The sequence below is a fragment of the Cynocephalus volans genome, chromosome 2, assembly GCF_027409185.1.
Source record: "Cynocephalus volans isolate mCynVol1 chromosome 2, mCynVol1.pri, whole genome shotgun sequence".
Lineage (NCBI taxonomy): Eukaryota > Metazoa > Chordata > Mammalia > Dermoptera > Cynocephalidae > Cynocephalus > Cynocephalus volans.
The window spans coordinates 98,834,620-98,850,978 of NC_084461.1; the positions used below are offsets into that span (position 1 = coordinate 98,834,620).

At 34.3% G+C, this 16,359-nt stretch overlaps 1 protein-coding gene across 1 annotated transcript in view; it reads left to right on the plus strand.

Annotated features, from left to right (window-relative positions):
- The window catches only part of DCP2 (decapping mRNA 2), a 38,599-nt gene extending 26,245 nt beyond the window's left edge, over nt 1-12,354 (plus strand). Inside the window, exons 5-11 of the mRNA XM_063086740.1 lie at nt 280-432; nt 558-670; nt 770-877; nt 2,854-2,989; nt 6,823-6,933; nt 8,971-9,022; nt 11,018-12,354. Coding sequence (XP_062942810.1) covers nt 280-432; nt 558-670; nt 770-877; nt 2,854-2,989; nt 6,823-6,933; nt 8,971-9,022; nt 11,018-11,181 — 837 coding nt within the window. The 3' untranslated portion in view covers nt 11,182-12,354. The remainder of the gene's footprint in view (nt 1-279; nt 433-557; nt 671-769; nt 878-2,853; nt 2,990-6,822; nt 6,934-8,970; nt 9,023-11,017) is intronic.
- The last annotated feature ends 4,005 nt before the right edge of the window (nt 12,355-16,359 follow it).

Here is a 16,359-nt window from a genome sequence, read left to right on the forward strand (position 1 = left end):
TTTATCCTGGGAAAGGTATATAGTTGGTAAGTTTGAATGTTATTGATCAGCTCTACAGTGGGCTGTTCCTGTGGATATAGAGAAACATAGGACATAAGAACTTTGTGTTTTTTTTCAATATCACACATGTACTCCTTTATCTAGTCTATCCATTTCCAGAAGTAGTAAATACAAATAAAGCCTCCCCTTTTCTGAATTTTTGTCTTTGAAGTAAACACATTTTAATGAACTGGAAGTCTAACAGCTAAAAGTGAAAATTTCATCCAAATTTATTTCCAGGTCTTTGAAGAAACTGGTTTTGATATCAAAGACTATATTTGTAAGGATGATTACATTGAACTTCGAATCAATGACCAGCTTGCTCGTTTGTACATCATTCCAGGAATTCCAAAAGACACAAAATTTAACCCGAAAACCAGAAGAGAAATTCGGGTATGTAATAAGTGAAGAGTATTTTCAGGTTGCTGGACAGTATCCCAAATGAATGAAGTGGGAATTCCTTTTAGAAAGCCCTTGATAATAATTAACCAAATGAATTATTTTCTTTCATGTTTCAGAACATTGAGTGGTTCTCCATTGAGAAATTGCCCTGTCATAGAAATGATATGACTCCAAAATCCAAACTTGGTTTGGCACCTAACAAGTTTTTTATGGCCATTCCCTTTATCAGGTATGTTCGTATTTCTTGAAATATAAAACTAACCTTCATGATTCTGATAGTTTCTTTCTGTAGCCAGATTTTAAAAGTGTATTCTTACTCTTTCCATAGACCATTAAGGGACTGGCTTTCTCGAAGATTTGGAGATTCTTCAGACAGTGACAATGGATTTTCCTCGGTTGGTAGCACACCAGCTAAACCCACTGTGGAAAAATTGAGGTAAAGAAATATATTCATTGAATTCTGATTTTCTGATGGTTTTTAATAACAGTAGCAGTTCGCTTCCAAACTTTGCAGAGGTGTAAGATTCCTTCTTATAGGTACCATTTTGTTATTGGTCTCACAGATGATACACTTTTTTTAAAAGGGTTTTTGACGAGATGAAAACGGTTAATTGGAGTTGGAAAGAAACTTCAGGCACATTTTAAAATATGCACTCAAGAGGATACTAACTTTTTAGATGGATAGATAAGACACTAGGAAAAGAAATAATGTGTGTGTGTTCATAGTGTTACTTGTCTGTTCTCATATCTTACTTTATAGGTAACTGAGTTTCTGAAGGTGTTTGGAGGGGATATATTGAGGTCTGTTTTTGCGTAAGGAAGATGAGGGATGCTGATGTATAATTTGTTAAAGTCAGAGACAAAACTGTGAAGACTTGGGCTTGCTTTTTTCCTTTATTTCTCCTAGCATAGACTGTATTTTATAAAGAGTGACTGTATCATGGACATGAATCATACAGAACATTTTGTTCTTTGGAACATAATTGCATACAAATCACACTTATAGAGTAGGCTGGGTCAGTAACTTTGCTAAATAAACGTATATTTTTGTAATCAGCTTGCTAGAACTTTGCTTATGTTAGGTTTAGAGAGAGTTGATTTACATTTTCTCTAATTTGGATGTTCTGTTTTTATTGTAGAACTTCAAAAATTAATAGAAGTAAACTATCACATCTATAGTCAATATCTTTTAAACAGGTAGCATTCCATTTTAGTTGAGTTTTATGAGGACAGGAGCTTGGACTAAATGCCTTGAAAGTCATTTCTGCTTTTCAGAATCTATGGTTATAATCACCAAGTTATGTACTACTCGACATAAGTGAAACAGTGTAGTAGAAAAAGTAAGGTAGACAGAAATGCAGCCAAGATGAAAAAAGAAATAAGGACACTACCAAAAAGTTATGAAATAGTGACAGTGTTTGAAAAACAATATGTATGAACCTGTTTGTAAGAATCTATCTACCATAGTGTGTGGTATGATTCCTCTACGTTTTAGTCTAGTCTAGTTTGTGCTCTTGTTGAGTGAATAAGGAGATGATAAAGCAATCTCTCTAACCAAATTTCAGGTTTCTTATAGAGGATCGTGTGTATTTTTAGTATATAGACTAACGTGTGATGATGTATTGGAGGAGAAATGTCTGAATTTTGTTGAAAGAAAGGGTAGAAAGAGTGAAATTTTATTACAGTTCTTAAATGGGAAAGGAGAAGAATTCTGAAGTATTCTGAAACAATCTTACTATAATGTGGTTCTTGGGAGCATTGACTCTGGACTTATATATGTAAGTGCTATTGTATAATGAGATTACTTACATTACAAACTACTGCATGAGTATCACCTTTTAGAATCAGATTCTTTTGCATAAGAATTTGAGACTGGATCTTTAATTTGCTCATCCATTGTCTTGTGTCCCTTAAGTTTTTGATTTAGAATATAGCTTAATTTCTTATATTCTTTTCCAGCATGGATGGTGTCCATAAGTGATCTGTGTAGGATCAGATTCCATACTTTCAACATCCTAGTAAGAATATGAGTTGTCTGTCTTATTAAGAAGGAAAATTCACTTACATTCGTTTTAACTAAATTTAGAAAGAATTATTCCCCTTAGATTTTTAAGAGTATAATCACTTATAGGAAGAAGATGGTATGGATAATTTTTTAAAGTATGTGATGACAATATAGGGTATTTATTCATTCAAGAAATACTTATTGAATGCACTTTGCTAGGCGCTGGGTATAAAGCAGTAGACAAAGTAGAGAAGAATCTGCCCTCATGGAACTTACATTCCAGTTGGGGGAGATAGACAATAAAGGAGAAAGTAAGGTATGTAGTTTGTAAGTTAAGCTATCAAGTGTGACAATTTTCTGATCTGATTTTTCTTTTTGTGATTTTTGTTTTTTTAATCTTGGTATAGTCGAACCAAATTTCGCCACAGTCAGCAGTTATTTCCTGAAGGTTCTCCTGGTGACCAGTGGGTAAAGCACAGGCAAACACTACAGCAAAAGCCATATAATAATCATTCTGAAATGTCCGACCTTTTAAAAACAAAGGTGAGTGAGATGCATTTGAAATTTTCAGAAATTTACGTCATTTGGCTTTGAAATCATTCTCACTTGAGGAATTGCATCTTAATAGTAATAAAGCTCTGAATTGTTAATCAAAGTCTCCTGTGTTCCTGACTTGTGATTTGAAGCAGGGCTAAGTCTCCTTAACCTTGGGCGGACCCCGTGGCTCACTCAGGAGAGTGCGGCGCTGGGGGTGCCGAGGCCACGGGTTTGGATCCTATATAGGGATGGCCTGTACGCTCACTGGTTGAGCGTGGTGCGGACAATACCATGCTGAGGGTTGCGATCACCTTACTGGTTAAAAAAAAAAAAAAAAAAAAAAAATCCTTAACCTTTACAGCTTTGGTTTAAGTCTAGTGTAGTAAGGTGGGTACTTCAAAAAGTTGTGGAAAATCGAATTAAAAGGTAATACAAATCTTTCCATGAACTTTCTGAAGTACTCTTGTAAGTAATAGGAATTAACATTTGACTTTGGCAGCGAAAGGTTCGTTTTTTTTTTTTCTTTTTTCTTTTTTAAAAGATGACCGGTAAGGGGATCTTAACCCTTGGCTTGGTGTTTTCAGCACCACGCTCACCCAGTGAGCGAACCGGCCATCCCTATATAGGATCCAAACCCATGGCCTTGGTGTTATCAGCACCACACTCTCCCGAGTGAGCCACAGGCTGGCCCTGAAAGGTTCATTTAAAAATGAAAGTCATAAGATATGCTCCAAATTAAGATAAATTGGGTGTATTGGCTTTTGTTCAGGAAAAGTAGGGTATTGTAAAATTTTATTTTTGTTAATTTAGGGTATGATTATACCACAATTTATTCATTACACTCTTAAAGGACATTTTGGTTGTTTTTGTTTGGGGGCTTTTGTAACACAGTGCTGCTATGAACATTGTTATACATGTCTTTTGATGAACATTTATGAGTACAGTTCTTTTGGGTATATGACTAAAAGTAGAATTTGACAAAGAGGATTGATGGATCACTGGATATGCCTGTGTTCTTGAGTACATACTTGGAAGCAATTTTCTCAAGTAATTTATATCCCCAGAAAAATATATGAGAGTTCTAGTTGTTCTACATTCTTACTGATACTTGGTATTATCTTTTTTATTTCAGCCATCCATTTGGGTGCCATTCTTATTTTTATTTTCATTTTTCTTCTTAAAAATATGCCCAGTGCTATGGGTCAAATGTGTCCCCCAAAAGTTCATGTGTTGGAAACTTGATCTTTGTTGTAATACTGTTAAAAGGGTAGGAAATCCTATTATAGTATTTGAAAGGGTGGGACCTTTGAGAGCTGACTAGATTATGAGGACTCTACCCTCATGAATGGATTAATTCATTCATGGAGTAATAGGTGTGGTTCTGATGGCTTTATAAGGATAGCAAGTGAGAAAGTTAGCTTACTCTTGCTCAGGCTGTTCGCCATGTGATACCCTGCATTGCTGTAGAGAGTCACCATCACAAGAAGGCCCTCATCAAATGTATTCCCTGGACTTTGGACTTTCCAAGTCTCCAAAACTGTAAGAAATAAGTTTTGTTTCTTTATAAATTACCCAGTTTCAGTTATTCTGTTATAAGCAACAGAAACGGACCAGTATACTAGGTTTGTCAAAATGAAAAACTTTTGTGCTTCAGAGAATGCTGTCAAAAATGTGAAAAGACAACCCACAAAATGGGAGAAAATATTTGCAAATCATATATATGATAAGGGATTAATGACCTGAATATATGAAGAACACCTACAACTCAGCAACAGCAAAAAACCCAATTAAAAAATGGGCAAATGGTGGAATAAACATTTCTCCAAAGAAAATATACAAATGGCCAATAAGTACACAAAGAGATGCTCAACATTATTAGTCTTTAGGGAAATACAAATGAAAACCACAATGTGATACCACTTCTTATCCATTAGGATGGCTATAACCACCACCACCACCAACAACATGGAAAATAACAAGGTTTAGTGAGATGTGGAGAACTTGGAGCCTTTATGTATTGCTGGTGGGAATGTCAAATGGTGCAGCCATCATGAAAAACAGTCTGGTGGTTCCTCAAAAAGATAAAAGAGGAGTAACATAGGATCCAGCAATTCTCCTAGGTATATATTCAAAAGGATTGAAAGCAGGGACTTGAACAGATAACTTGTGTAATAATGTTCACAGCAGCATTATTTACAGTAGCCAAAAAAAAGTGGAATCAGTGCACAACAAATGGATGGATAAACAATGTATTTATATACAATGGAATATTATTCAGCTTTAAAGGAATAAAATTAAGGATTGAAGTTCTGATACATGCTATGGTATGGATGAACCTTAAGGATATGCTAAATGAAATAAGTCAGACACAAAGGACAAGTATTATGTGATTTCAATTATAGGAGGTACCCAGAATGGGCAAACTCATGGAGATACAAAGCAGACTGGAGATTATCAGGAGCTGGAGGGAGGGGAGAATAGGGAGTTATTGTTTATTGGGTACAAAGTTTCTGTTTGGGATGATGAAAAAATGTGGGAAGTGGATAGTGGTGGTGGTTGCACAGCACTGTGGCTATACTTAAGGCCAATGAACTATACACTTAAAGTGGCTGAAGTGGTAAATTTTATGAAGATGAACCATGATTTAAAAAACAAAACAAAACTGGGAAGAGCAGAATGAAGTTGAATTAATAGTGTGTGGTAATATGAGTTTCTTTTTTTTAAAAAAAGATGACCAATAAGGGGATCCTAACCCTTGATTTGGTGTTGTCAGCACCACACTCTCCCAAGTGAGCTACAGGCCAGCCTGATATGAGTTTCTGATAGCCATATTTCCCTGCTATCATTTATTTAAGTTAGGTTATTGTTTTCCAGCTATTTTAGCAACTGCTTAATTTTTTCTGTAGGTAGATGAAATATAAATGTCTATTTATATATTTAAATATTATATAAAGTTATTTTATTCACAGCATTTTAGCCAGTTTTCTTAAATAGCTATCCTTTCAAGCTCTCTTAAGACAAATTAACATTTAAAAAGTTTGTCTAAGTTAAAATTAGAATTTTTTTGTGGGAAAATTAACTCATGTTAAAGCAGTATAATATAGATTTAAACTACTACACGTTCAGATTTTATGTCTAAATTTAATAACGACCCCAATTTTTTTTTTTTTTTTTTGGTGGCTGGCCAGTACAGGGATTAGAACCCTTGACCTTGATATTATCTGCACCATACTCTAACCAAATGAGCTAACCAGCCATCCCTGACCCTGACCTTAAAAACACCAATCTTCACTATCATTTTGTAAGAAGAGATTATTCATTTAATAATAATTACTTGTTTATTAACAATTTAAAGCCGGTTTCCAAGGTAACAGTTGATCATACATGCTGCCTAGTTCCTGCTCTAACAACTGCGGCCAGTGTGCCTCCACATTCCCTCACAGAAAGGCTCCTTTTAACAGTCATGTAAGGTTTTCAAAACTTGTTTCTCTTCCTCTTCCCCCTAGTTTATTTTCTTCATTTTTTTCTTTTTAACATCATGCACATTTGTTCCATTTATGCATTATAAACAAAATCTGTAAGCAGAAATGGGATAAGGCAGGAGGTATGGAAAAATTCCTCGGGACCATGGTATTTGCTATTTTATACCTTTAGAGGAATCTTGCTTTGTGAAGCACTGTCTTCTATAAGAAAATATATTGATATGATTTATGAAAATTTTGGGGGTTTTTACTGAACTCTTGATTCAACCAGCTAAGCATATTCATAGGGGCATGTTCTTTTATACTATTACATTGTACTATAGGTTTACATTTTATTTCTTCTTATTGGAAAAATAGAATCAAAGTATGAGGGGAAATGGCAGAAAACAGTATCAAGACTCACCTAATCAAAAGAAAAGAACAAACGGGGTCCACAGTCAGCCAGTAAAGCAGCAAAATCCCTTGATGGTAAGAATTAACAGCTTTCATGCTAAGTAGGCAGTTTACCCTTTTTGAGAGTGGAGTGAGGGCATTGTCAAGGCACATTAATGTTATTTATTTTGTTCAAATTTTAATTGATATATTCATAGGATTTTTATGGAGCTAAATTGTACAGTTACATTTCACACTAAAAATTAAAAATCTCTCTTTGGCCACTCTTAATTACAAGTTTTTAACATTGATTCATTTGTACATCGAATCTTTGCTTTTTATGTGGTTATTTACATTTATTTTAATGCCATGAAAACAATGTGTAGTCAAACCTGTTCTCTAGAGCATTTCCTTAGCTATTATTCTGTCTATATTTTTCTAAATTGTATTATTTTAGTAAAGTTTAAAATTGGATAATTTCACAAAATATTTTTTTTCCTGCAAGTTGATAGAGTTTAGAAAATTAAAAATAAAACGGTCATAGCTATTGCCATTGTCATTAGACTAGGCCTGAAGACAAATAATTGTAAACATTTTAAGGCATCTTCTTGCATTCTTTTATTCAGTCTGTGCTCCTGAAGGTAATTCATAACTAATGGTCTTCTTGCTTATCTTTTCTGTAAATCCTGATATTTGATGTTGGATTTTCTTATTGTAGCTTCACCTATTTTTTATTTCTTTAACAGTGGATGGTAAAAGTAATTTCATATATTTAGTAAAAATATTTTACCTGAATTCCCTGGGTGCTGTTTACTTAACTTGGGGTGTAATGACTGCACCAGTACATATATGTTAAAGATTGATTTGCTGTCAGACTACTTGCCCTTTACTATTATTTCACTTTTACTCTGATAGAAGTAGTGACAAAACAAAGGAGGCAATCTTAACAGATGATCAGAAGGCTTTTAATAAACTTCAGCATCTGTTTAACAAAATTTGGACAGATACTTAATGATAATACTGTACAAATGTTAATATTCCTTAAAATAATGTATAAATTTAACTCGGTACCAGGCAAATCCTTGTGGAATTTTTGAGGGAACTTCACAGATGACTCTCAAATCTGTCTAAAATGTCTAAAAGAACTTGACTAGATTAAAAAAAGGTTTTTGAAAAAGAAAGTTAATGATGGAGAGCAAGTATACTAGGGTACTTCAAAAAGTTCATGGAAAAATAAAATTAAAAGATAATGCGAATCTTTCTATGAACTTTTTGAAGTACCCTCATGTGGATAGTTTATAAGAGAAGAAATAAAAGTGACTGAACATATAAAAATTGTTAGATCAAATGTATGGTGAAAGAGTGTAAATTAAAATGAGATATGACATTTGTCCATCAGATTGGCAAAGATGAAAAGATTGATAGTACCCAGTTGTGTATTATTGAGTGTACTGGCAACTCATAAAAATTACTAATTGGTAGAGCCTTGTAGAGAGGAAAACTCCAGCCATGTCAAAAGCCGGAAAAAGTGCTTGCTTCGTTTCCCTAAAAGGGGAATTTAAAGAGTATTCACCCCTTTACTCTTCATAATGATGAAACATTGAAACAAACTAAATATCCAAGAAGATGATATTAAATGCATATTGTAGATCTATGTAGTAGACTACTGTGAAGTCAGTAAAAATGATGTAGATTTGTATTTATTGAAAAGGGAATTTGTTCACAATATATTACATTTAAAAAGGTTATAGAACAGTAATATGTATCATAATCCTTTTTAAAAGTTACACAATTATATGAAAATATATGCACACATATCTTCATAGAGAAAAAGCTGGAAAGATATACACTGCAATCTGAATAGTAATTAGCTCTGGGTTGAGAGATGTAATGAATAATTTTTTTCTTTTTTCTGGTGTCTCTACGATGTACATGTAATCCAAAACTGAAAAAAAGTTTTAGGCTTAAAAAATAATACAAAGAACAGGAAATAAAAATTCCATTGAGAGAATGGGATTATGTTTATGGTTTAATTGTCTACCTGAGAAATTTGATAATATATCTTCTGACTTTTAATAAACAAAATAACTGGAGACTGCTGTGTTATATGTACTTTTTTTTTTTTTTAAATAGAAATGTGAAAAGAAACTTCATCCACGAAAACTTCAGGATAATTTTGAAACAGGCAAGACATTTTCTGTCTTTTTAAAAAATCTCTGCATTATGGGATTTGGTTTGGTTTTACCTAACTTTGATTCTAGTAGAGTTTGTGATAGTTAAGCCAGAAGAGTTGCATTATGTTCTGTAGAGAGAGTTCATATATGTGGAGTTCTCTAAATGTGAAACTGGCTAAAACAAATTTATTTAAACAATCAAGGTGAAATTTGCCCTTTGTGCTATTTCTTTTGTGAATGTCAAGCTTTGGTGCTGAGTGTGAATATTGTAAATAAATAATTGCTTCGTGGTTAGAGAGTAGAAAGAATCAAGTATTGATAGTTTTTATTAGAATGATGCTGGCAATTTCTTCATCCTCAGTTATGAAAAGTAGGTGTGTTGTATGATTTGGAAAGTAATCCTAATGAATGCAGAGGCTCTTTGGTAATACTGATTTAATAGATATCATTTGGAAGTGCAGTAAATATTTTTTTCTTAGGTGCTATTTTGAATTGCATGAAATTCCCTGTGCAGTAGATACCCATTTATTCATCATATAAGTTTAAGGCTTTTGAGTTGGACATTTAGCTCAGCCGCTTAGAGCATGTTGCTGATAACACTAAGGTCCAGAGTTTGATCTCTGTGCCAGCCAGCAAAAGAAAAAAAGAAAAGAAAAGAAAAAAAAAAGCATTTAAGGCTTTCATATAGAGATGTCTAAGAAATGAAAAGGATTATAATATTTCTTATCTGCAATACTGTCTATGATATAAGCACGATAAAAGCTATTTTATTTTAAACCCTATTGTGGAAATTTAAGGTTAACTGTGAAGAAGTAGGAACTATCATTAGAGTTTATTTTGATGTAGTCCCACTTGTTTATTATTTTTGCTTTTGTTACCTGTGCTTTTGGTGTTCTAGCCAAAAAAATTATTGCCAAAACCAGTGTCAGGGAGCTTTTCCCTCTATATCTTCCTTTAGGACTGCTGCAGTTTCAGGTTTTAAACATTTAAGTCTTTAATCCACTCTGAGTTCATTTTTGTGGATGTTTTAAGGTAAGGGTCCATTTTCTTTTGCATGTGGATATCCACTTTTCCCAGCATCATTTATTGAAGTGTCTATCCTTTTCCTTTATTGGAGTTTAGTATGAAGAAATTATGGGAGTAGCAGTCCTCTTAATAGGACTTTTTCTGGCCACCTTGGGTGGTGGGGACATGATAGGCTGATAGTTAAATGTAGTCAACTTACATTCAGAAATTGGTTATCTCACAGAATCTTTTAAAAGCTATATATATGTTCAGGAACATTAAAGAAGGCACACTATAACAGTATAGCCAGCTTAGTTGAGTATTATATGGATATGTAAAACTTTGAGTTGTCTTGAGAAAGAAGTGTAAAAGGATTCTTGTCCTTAGAAACCTCACTTCACACTTTCTTTCTGCCTTAGCCTCTTGATGTTTGTTTCAAACCTACTTTTCTGGTCAGGTCCCTACCTATTTAAAAAAACCAAAAAACAAAAAACAAAAAACCCCCAGGTAAATTGGAATTTTGTTCTACTCTGATTTTGAAAATTGGATTTTTCTTTAGGTTGATAGATCCTTGGAAGACTTGATAAACTCCAGCTTTGTTTTTCTAGAATTGTAATTTTTACAGTTCTTACAGGGTAACTGTAATTTTTACATTGTTTTCCTTTTGATCTTTGTCAAGAAGCTCTTAATATGTTGGCACAAAATACAAATATAGGAGGTAGACAAAGTTTTGCCCATTTTGAAAACAAGGGAATGAATGTCAAGTGTCTTAAAATAAAGGCTGAGAATAAGATTTTGAATGTTTGTGTGGAAATAAGTAATAATAGGTTAGAAATTCAATTGAATACCAGTTTAGGAAAAGGAAAATATCTTGGTGGTTCTACTTAAATTTAGAATGGAAGATAAACATGTACTCTACATGAATTTCTGTATAGCAAAAGGTAAAGGGCAGTATTTGATTTCTTACTAAGGTTACTGAACTTATTTTGTTTTTTAAACAGATGCTGTGTGTGATTTACCTTGCTCCGGTGAAGACCAGTTACTAGAACATGCCGAGGGACAGTCTGTGGCATGTAATGGACATTGCAAGTTTCCGTTTTCATCCAGAGCCTTTTTGAGTTTCAAGTTTGATCATAATGCTATAATGAAAATCTTGGACCTTTGATAATAGCAGATGTGTTGTAGAAGTCCCAAGATCAGAGACTTGTTGCATTTGAGTGGGTGTCTCCTCAAGCCTTACCTTTCTCAGGAGTTTTAAAGAAATGCAGGGAGGCAATGTTTCTGAAGAGATTTTCTGTGCAAAAGAGACAGTAGAAGGAAACATGAGTTTGCACTGAAAATGCAGTTACAACCTTTTATCAGATTTACCTTTTCAGTGTTTGGTACGAGTTTAAGTTGCTTTTTTTGAGGGCATTTATTCTGTGTGACTGGGTTTTATTTTGTATTTTGGTCAAGAAAATAGTGTTTTGAGTTATCATCAAGTAGCCAAGTTAATGATAATGCTCCCATCTACCCGTTACTGTGATTGTAATAATAGTTTACTTATAAAAAAGAAACTTTAAAAATACTCAATTATTAAGTGAACATAAGAGCTGAACTGTCACAGACATGAAGATTACAGGTCATCTGCTTTGGTGGCATTTTGCTCATTTCTCTGCTTCTAACCACTGAGACTCTCTAATCCTTCTCTGTGTAGAGTTTGAGAACGTTAATTTAGAGCCAGCATCTGCAATGTAATGTTCATGTTCAAAATGAACTCTTAGCACTTCATAAGGACAAAGTCTACAGCCTGGAGAGGGATTGAATTGGTGGGAAGTTGATGCTGTTATTTTGAGTTGTGCTGCATGCAGTCAGTAAACCTGTGAAAATGCTGGAGAGAGGGTAGCAGAGAACATGAAGGCCGGGACCTGGCAATTACTTTGGGCCATGTCTTTACCATCCTGCCTCCAACCCTTTAGTATTGTACAATGGTTTTGTTCTTCTGGAAATTTCCTCTATATTCCAGTTGGTGTAAATATGTAGGAAACTGACATTATTAGGTTTTACATTGCATCTCAGTGTTGACCTATGGAAACTGATGTTGTATTAGGTTCCAATTTGCAGTAATAGCAGAGACTGACTTGCTTTTATTGGCATGCTGAAGCCCCTGGATGATGGAGTGAGAAGGGAAGGGTATGCCGTTTGCCCAGGTACAAGTAAAGCATTTCACTAGGGGAGGATCAGAACATGAAAGTAACATTACATAACTCACTCTTAGGAATGTATTTTGCTCTTTTAGGATTCTTAAATCCACATAAGGATGGCAGGGCCCATTTTAAGAAGGATTTCAGCTATAATTGAGGACAATCACCAGGGCTTTTAGGGGGCTTAGTGTATTGGCTGCATCTGACCTCATTGAAGGTATTTCGGGGGTGGGGAGGGATGTCTGAGTGTATGTTTTGTGTGCGTGTGTATCTGTCATGTGGGTTTTTAAAATCTTTTTTTACAAGTGGTATCCACAAAATATATTTTAGCTTGTAAATATTATTGTAGAGATTTTTATTCTTTGCAGGTAGCCTATTTAATAGGGGCTCTGCTTAACCCTGTGGGACTTTTAAAAGGGCTATTGTAAGGAATTCACTTGGTATGCTTTGCTTTAGCTTTTAAATGGCTTGATTTTAAGGGAGAAATTCTATTTATTAATGAAAGTGTCACCCTCTTGGTGCTAAGCAGGAGAATCACAATTATAGAGTATGTTCAGATTTATGTTATCCAGAATCCTGCATCTTTTAAAGTGACAAATTTGTGAATCCTTCTGTGATCTTTACTTTTTAATGCTTATATGATTGCATTTGGAAGCTCTTACTGTTCTTTTCAGTAATACAGCTGCTTTGCTTGGGTCTCCTTGAGCCATATTTATAGTTAGTTGGTCCCAGTATTCCAGATTTCTGTTAAATTGTTAAGGGAGTGAAAACTTAGTTTGCCTGGCAGATGAATAATTTTCACTCATTTACAATAATCTGGAAACCATTTGATTTTTAGTTTTTTTTGCATGCATGTTTTTTTCTTTTTAAGTGAGTACTTTGGTCGGTTTTTCTGGTGCCTATAGAGTTAGATTTTTCAGCTCTCAATACTAAAGCAAAAGAATTTGAGTTAGTTACCAGAAGTATGGTCTCTAATAGCGTTGAGCCTTTTCAAGAAACAACAAATTGTCCTTTTGATTATAGTAGTTTAACTATGGTTAAATGTTATTACTGTTGTGCTGCTTCATTTAATGCACTGTGGAACAAAATAAAGGTCTTGTTGGGAGGCGATTATGATAACTTGAGGCTTTTGCTCTCAACGGTTTTAGGTTTTAAAAAAGTTAAAAGATGTGAGTTAAAGTTTATGTGTGATATGACTTAACTATGCAGAAAATGTTTAAGTTGGATGTACCTGTTTTATGTACATCTGCTGTATTTATTCCTTGAACCTGTGTTTTACTTTCTCAGTGTTCACCATGAGAAAGGCCATGCTTAGCACAGAACTGATTTCTCCTTTGAGAAATTTTAGCATGGCTTGAGGAAAGCAAGTGATAAAGGAGTATGCTGAATATGCAATAATTTACTTCTCCTGAGTGCTGCATTTTAAGAAGCTAGATGAGAGGACTAGTTGTTTTGGCTTCATTATATTTTGTGTGTTTGAGAGAGATACTAGGTATTTGAATTTACTTTTTTTTTTAAAAAAGATGACCGGTAAGGGGATCTTAACCCTTGACTTGGTGTTGTCAGCACCACGCTCACCCAGTGAGCAACCGGCCATCCCTATATGGGATCTGAACCCGTGGCCTTGGTGTTATCAGCACCACACTCTCCCGAGTGAGCCACGGGCCAGCCCCTTGAATTTACTTTTTAAATGTTCTTATGTTCCAACCTTATATGTTCCAAGGTGCAGTGCACTGTGAATCTTTTATTTTTAAAAAATTATAGGTGCTTTTATGTCCATCTTTAATGATTTACAAGATGTTCAATGAATTGTTTTTTGTACTTAACCATTGTAATCCAAAAGATAAGGGTATGGTTTACATGCTTTTCATAAGTTGTTTTTAAAGAAATAACAAATGAATGGTTATAGGATTTAAAGTAGCGATGCCCTCCTGAGACATGAGCATTTGGAGAGGTCTAACTGAACTCTTTTAGCATGGGTGAAATTTGATTAAAAATATTGGAAAATTGGGCTGGCCGGTTAGCTCATTTGGTTAGAGTGTACCTTATAATCTCAAGGTCCAGGGCTCAGATCCCCTTACCTGCCAGCCGCCAAACAAACAACAACAACAAAAAGTTGGAAAATTAAATTGGATTTTTGTATTAATATATAGAGAAGTTTCCTGATGCTGTCAAAAGAATTGTGGTCACTACTTGCTATTTTAAGCTTTGAATATCCTTATTTTTCTATTAAATATCAATTACTAAATGCATATAATGAAGACATATAGCAAAATTAATTTTATGCTGTAAGATTGGGTTAGTACGTTTTTTTTTTTGAAGGATTTACTAATTTGTGTGTAATGTCAAATAAAAAGAACTCAAATCTAAATGAATAACATCCTTCCACTGTAGGAATTAAATTCTTCTATAAAACTCAACATATTTGTGTTCTCTAGAAAAGTTAAGGTCTGAGTGCATGTGTGCATTGAAAACATTTCATTACCTGTTCCCTTCAGTTACCTATTTTGTTTTCCTTTTTCTTTTTTTGGTCTCTAGCAGTTACTTAAACAGTAAGGAAAGCAAAGTTGATTATAAAAATACAACTTTTTGCCAAGTTATTTTTCTTACTCTGATACCCTCTCTTGGCCTTTTATCTTTATTTTGTACCAGAGGACCTCCCTACTCAGATTTCGTTTTGATTGGCATCTATTATGTCTCTGTTTTCTGAGGCAGTATTTCCTTTGTATATTAATCATAGTTATAATAAAGTCCGATTCATTAACATTTTTCTTCCTGGTAATTTTGACTTGTATTATTTTCTAGCCTGAGGAAGGGACTCATGTATTGTTGTAACTTTAGATTAATGATAAGCAAGACAAACCATTGTTTTGTCTGAAGGTATCTTTTACCTTTATGAACAGTCTCTAGGTAAATAAGTGTTAGTAAAACAACAATTTATTCCTGACAGCTTGGTAAAGCGTAGCTAGAGTTTCTCACTTTGTATTATGTCCTGAGATTTTAAAGTACATCTATATAGTTGCCAAAAATTCTAAAAATGAGATTATGATGGGCTTTTTCAGCATCTTTTTTCTTCCTAGAGTTGAGTTGCTCTTGAAGTCTGTACTCCTGTGTTGAAAAGGTGGCAGACTGCAAATGGGTATTACAGGTTTTGTCCCATATTTTCAAAGTAGAGTTCTGGATTACAATTTCAGAAAATGTCATAGATTATTATTATAGAACAAAAGTGCCCTGAAGGGAGAAGATAGCTATAAGTGCTGGGCAAAAAGACTATAAGGAAATTTTAGAAGGTATATATCATTATTTGAGTGCTATATGATGCACTGTGCTGGAAATGTGATCATTGACTGGCCTAAGCATAGTCTAATATATACAGGGCCATTATCAAGTGTTTTCTAGCCCTGGATAAAGTTAATTTTTTTTTTTTTTTTTTTCTCAGTATGATTGCCAAGCAATCCAGTAAATCTAAAGTAATTCTTCTCACTTTAAAGACCAGTGTTTGGGAGCCTGGTCCTTCCTGTGCTGATACCTTAGAATTCCAGCCACTCTGAAGTGCACTGCTTTCTTATAGGAAGGCAACCCAGAGCGCACAGAGCCATAATCAACCGTGTGTGTCACAGTCACTTTACGGTGGTTTCTATACATTTGTCCTGAATAGTGATTTGTTCCTTTCCATCCAGTTTCCATGTGACAAATAGCATTTACTATTGAAATAGTAATCTATAGCTAGGGAAAAGAGTGAAGCTAACTTTTGTGCTTTGGGAGTGGACTTGAAGGATTGGTTTCCAGCAGCTGAGTTGCTCAGACTTTAACATAAAGTACAAAGAAGTATAAAGAAAAAAAAAAAACAAACTATGATTAAGTATGAAAGTATTGGTTGAAAAATGTTCAAAATGGAATCTTTAATCTGGCTCCCCAGATTAAGGAAATCACCAGTAAAGATATTCCATTTTTCTTGGGTCTTCTGTGGTTAGCAGAGGGTATGGTCTAGCTGTATTAGCAGCTTGAAAGCACAATCTAAAAGGAATTAACCTTCACAAGGTGCTTGCATTTGCTGTGTAGTGTTGGTCAAGTGTACTCTGGGGAGAGATTGAATGCAGAAATCAATTGCCTGTGTTTGTGACTTGGTTCAACATGAACTCTCCTTTTAGTAGACTTCA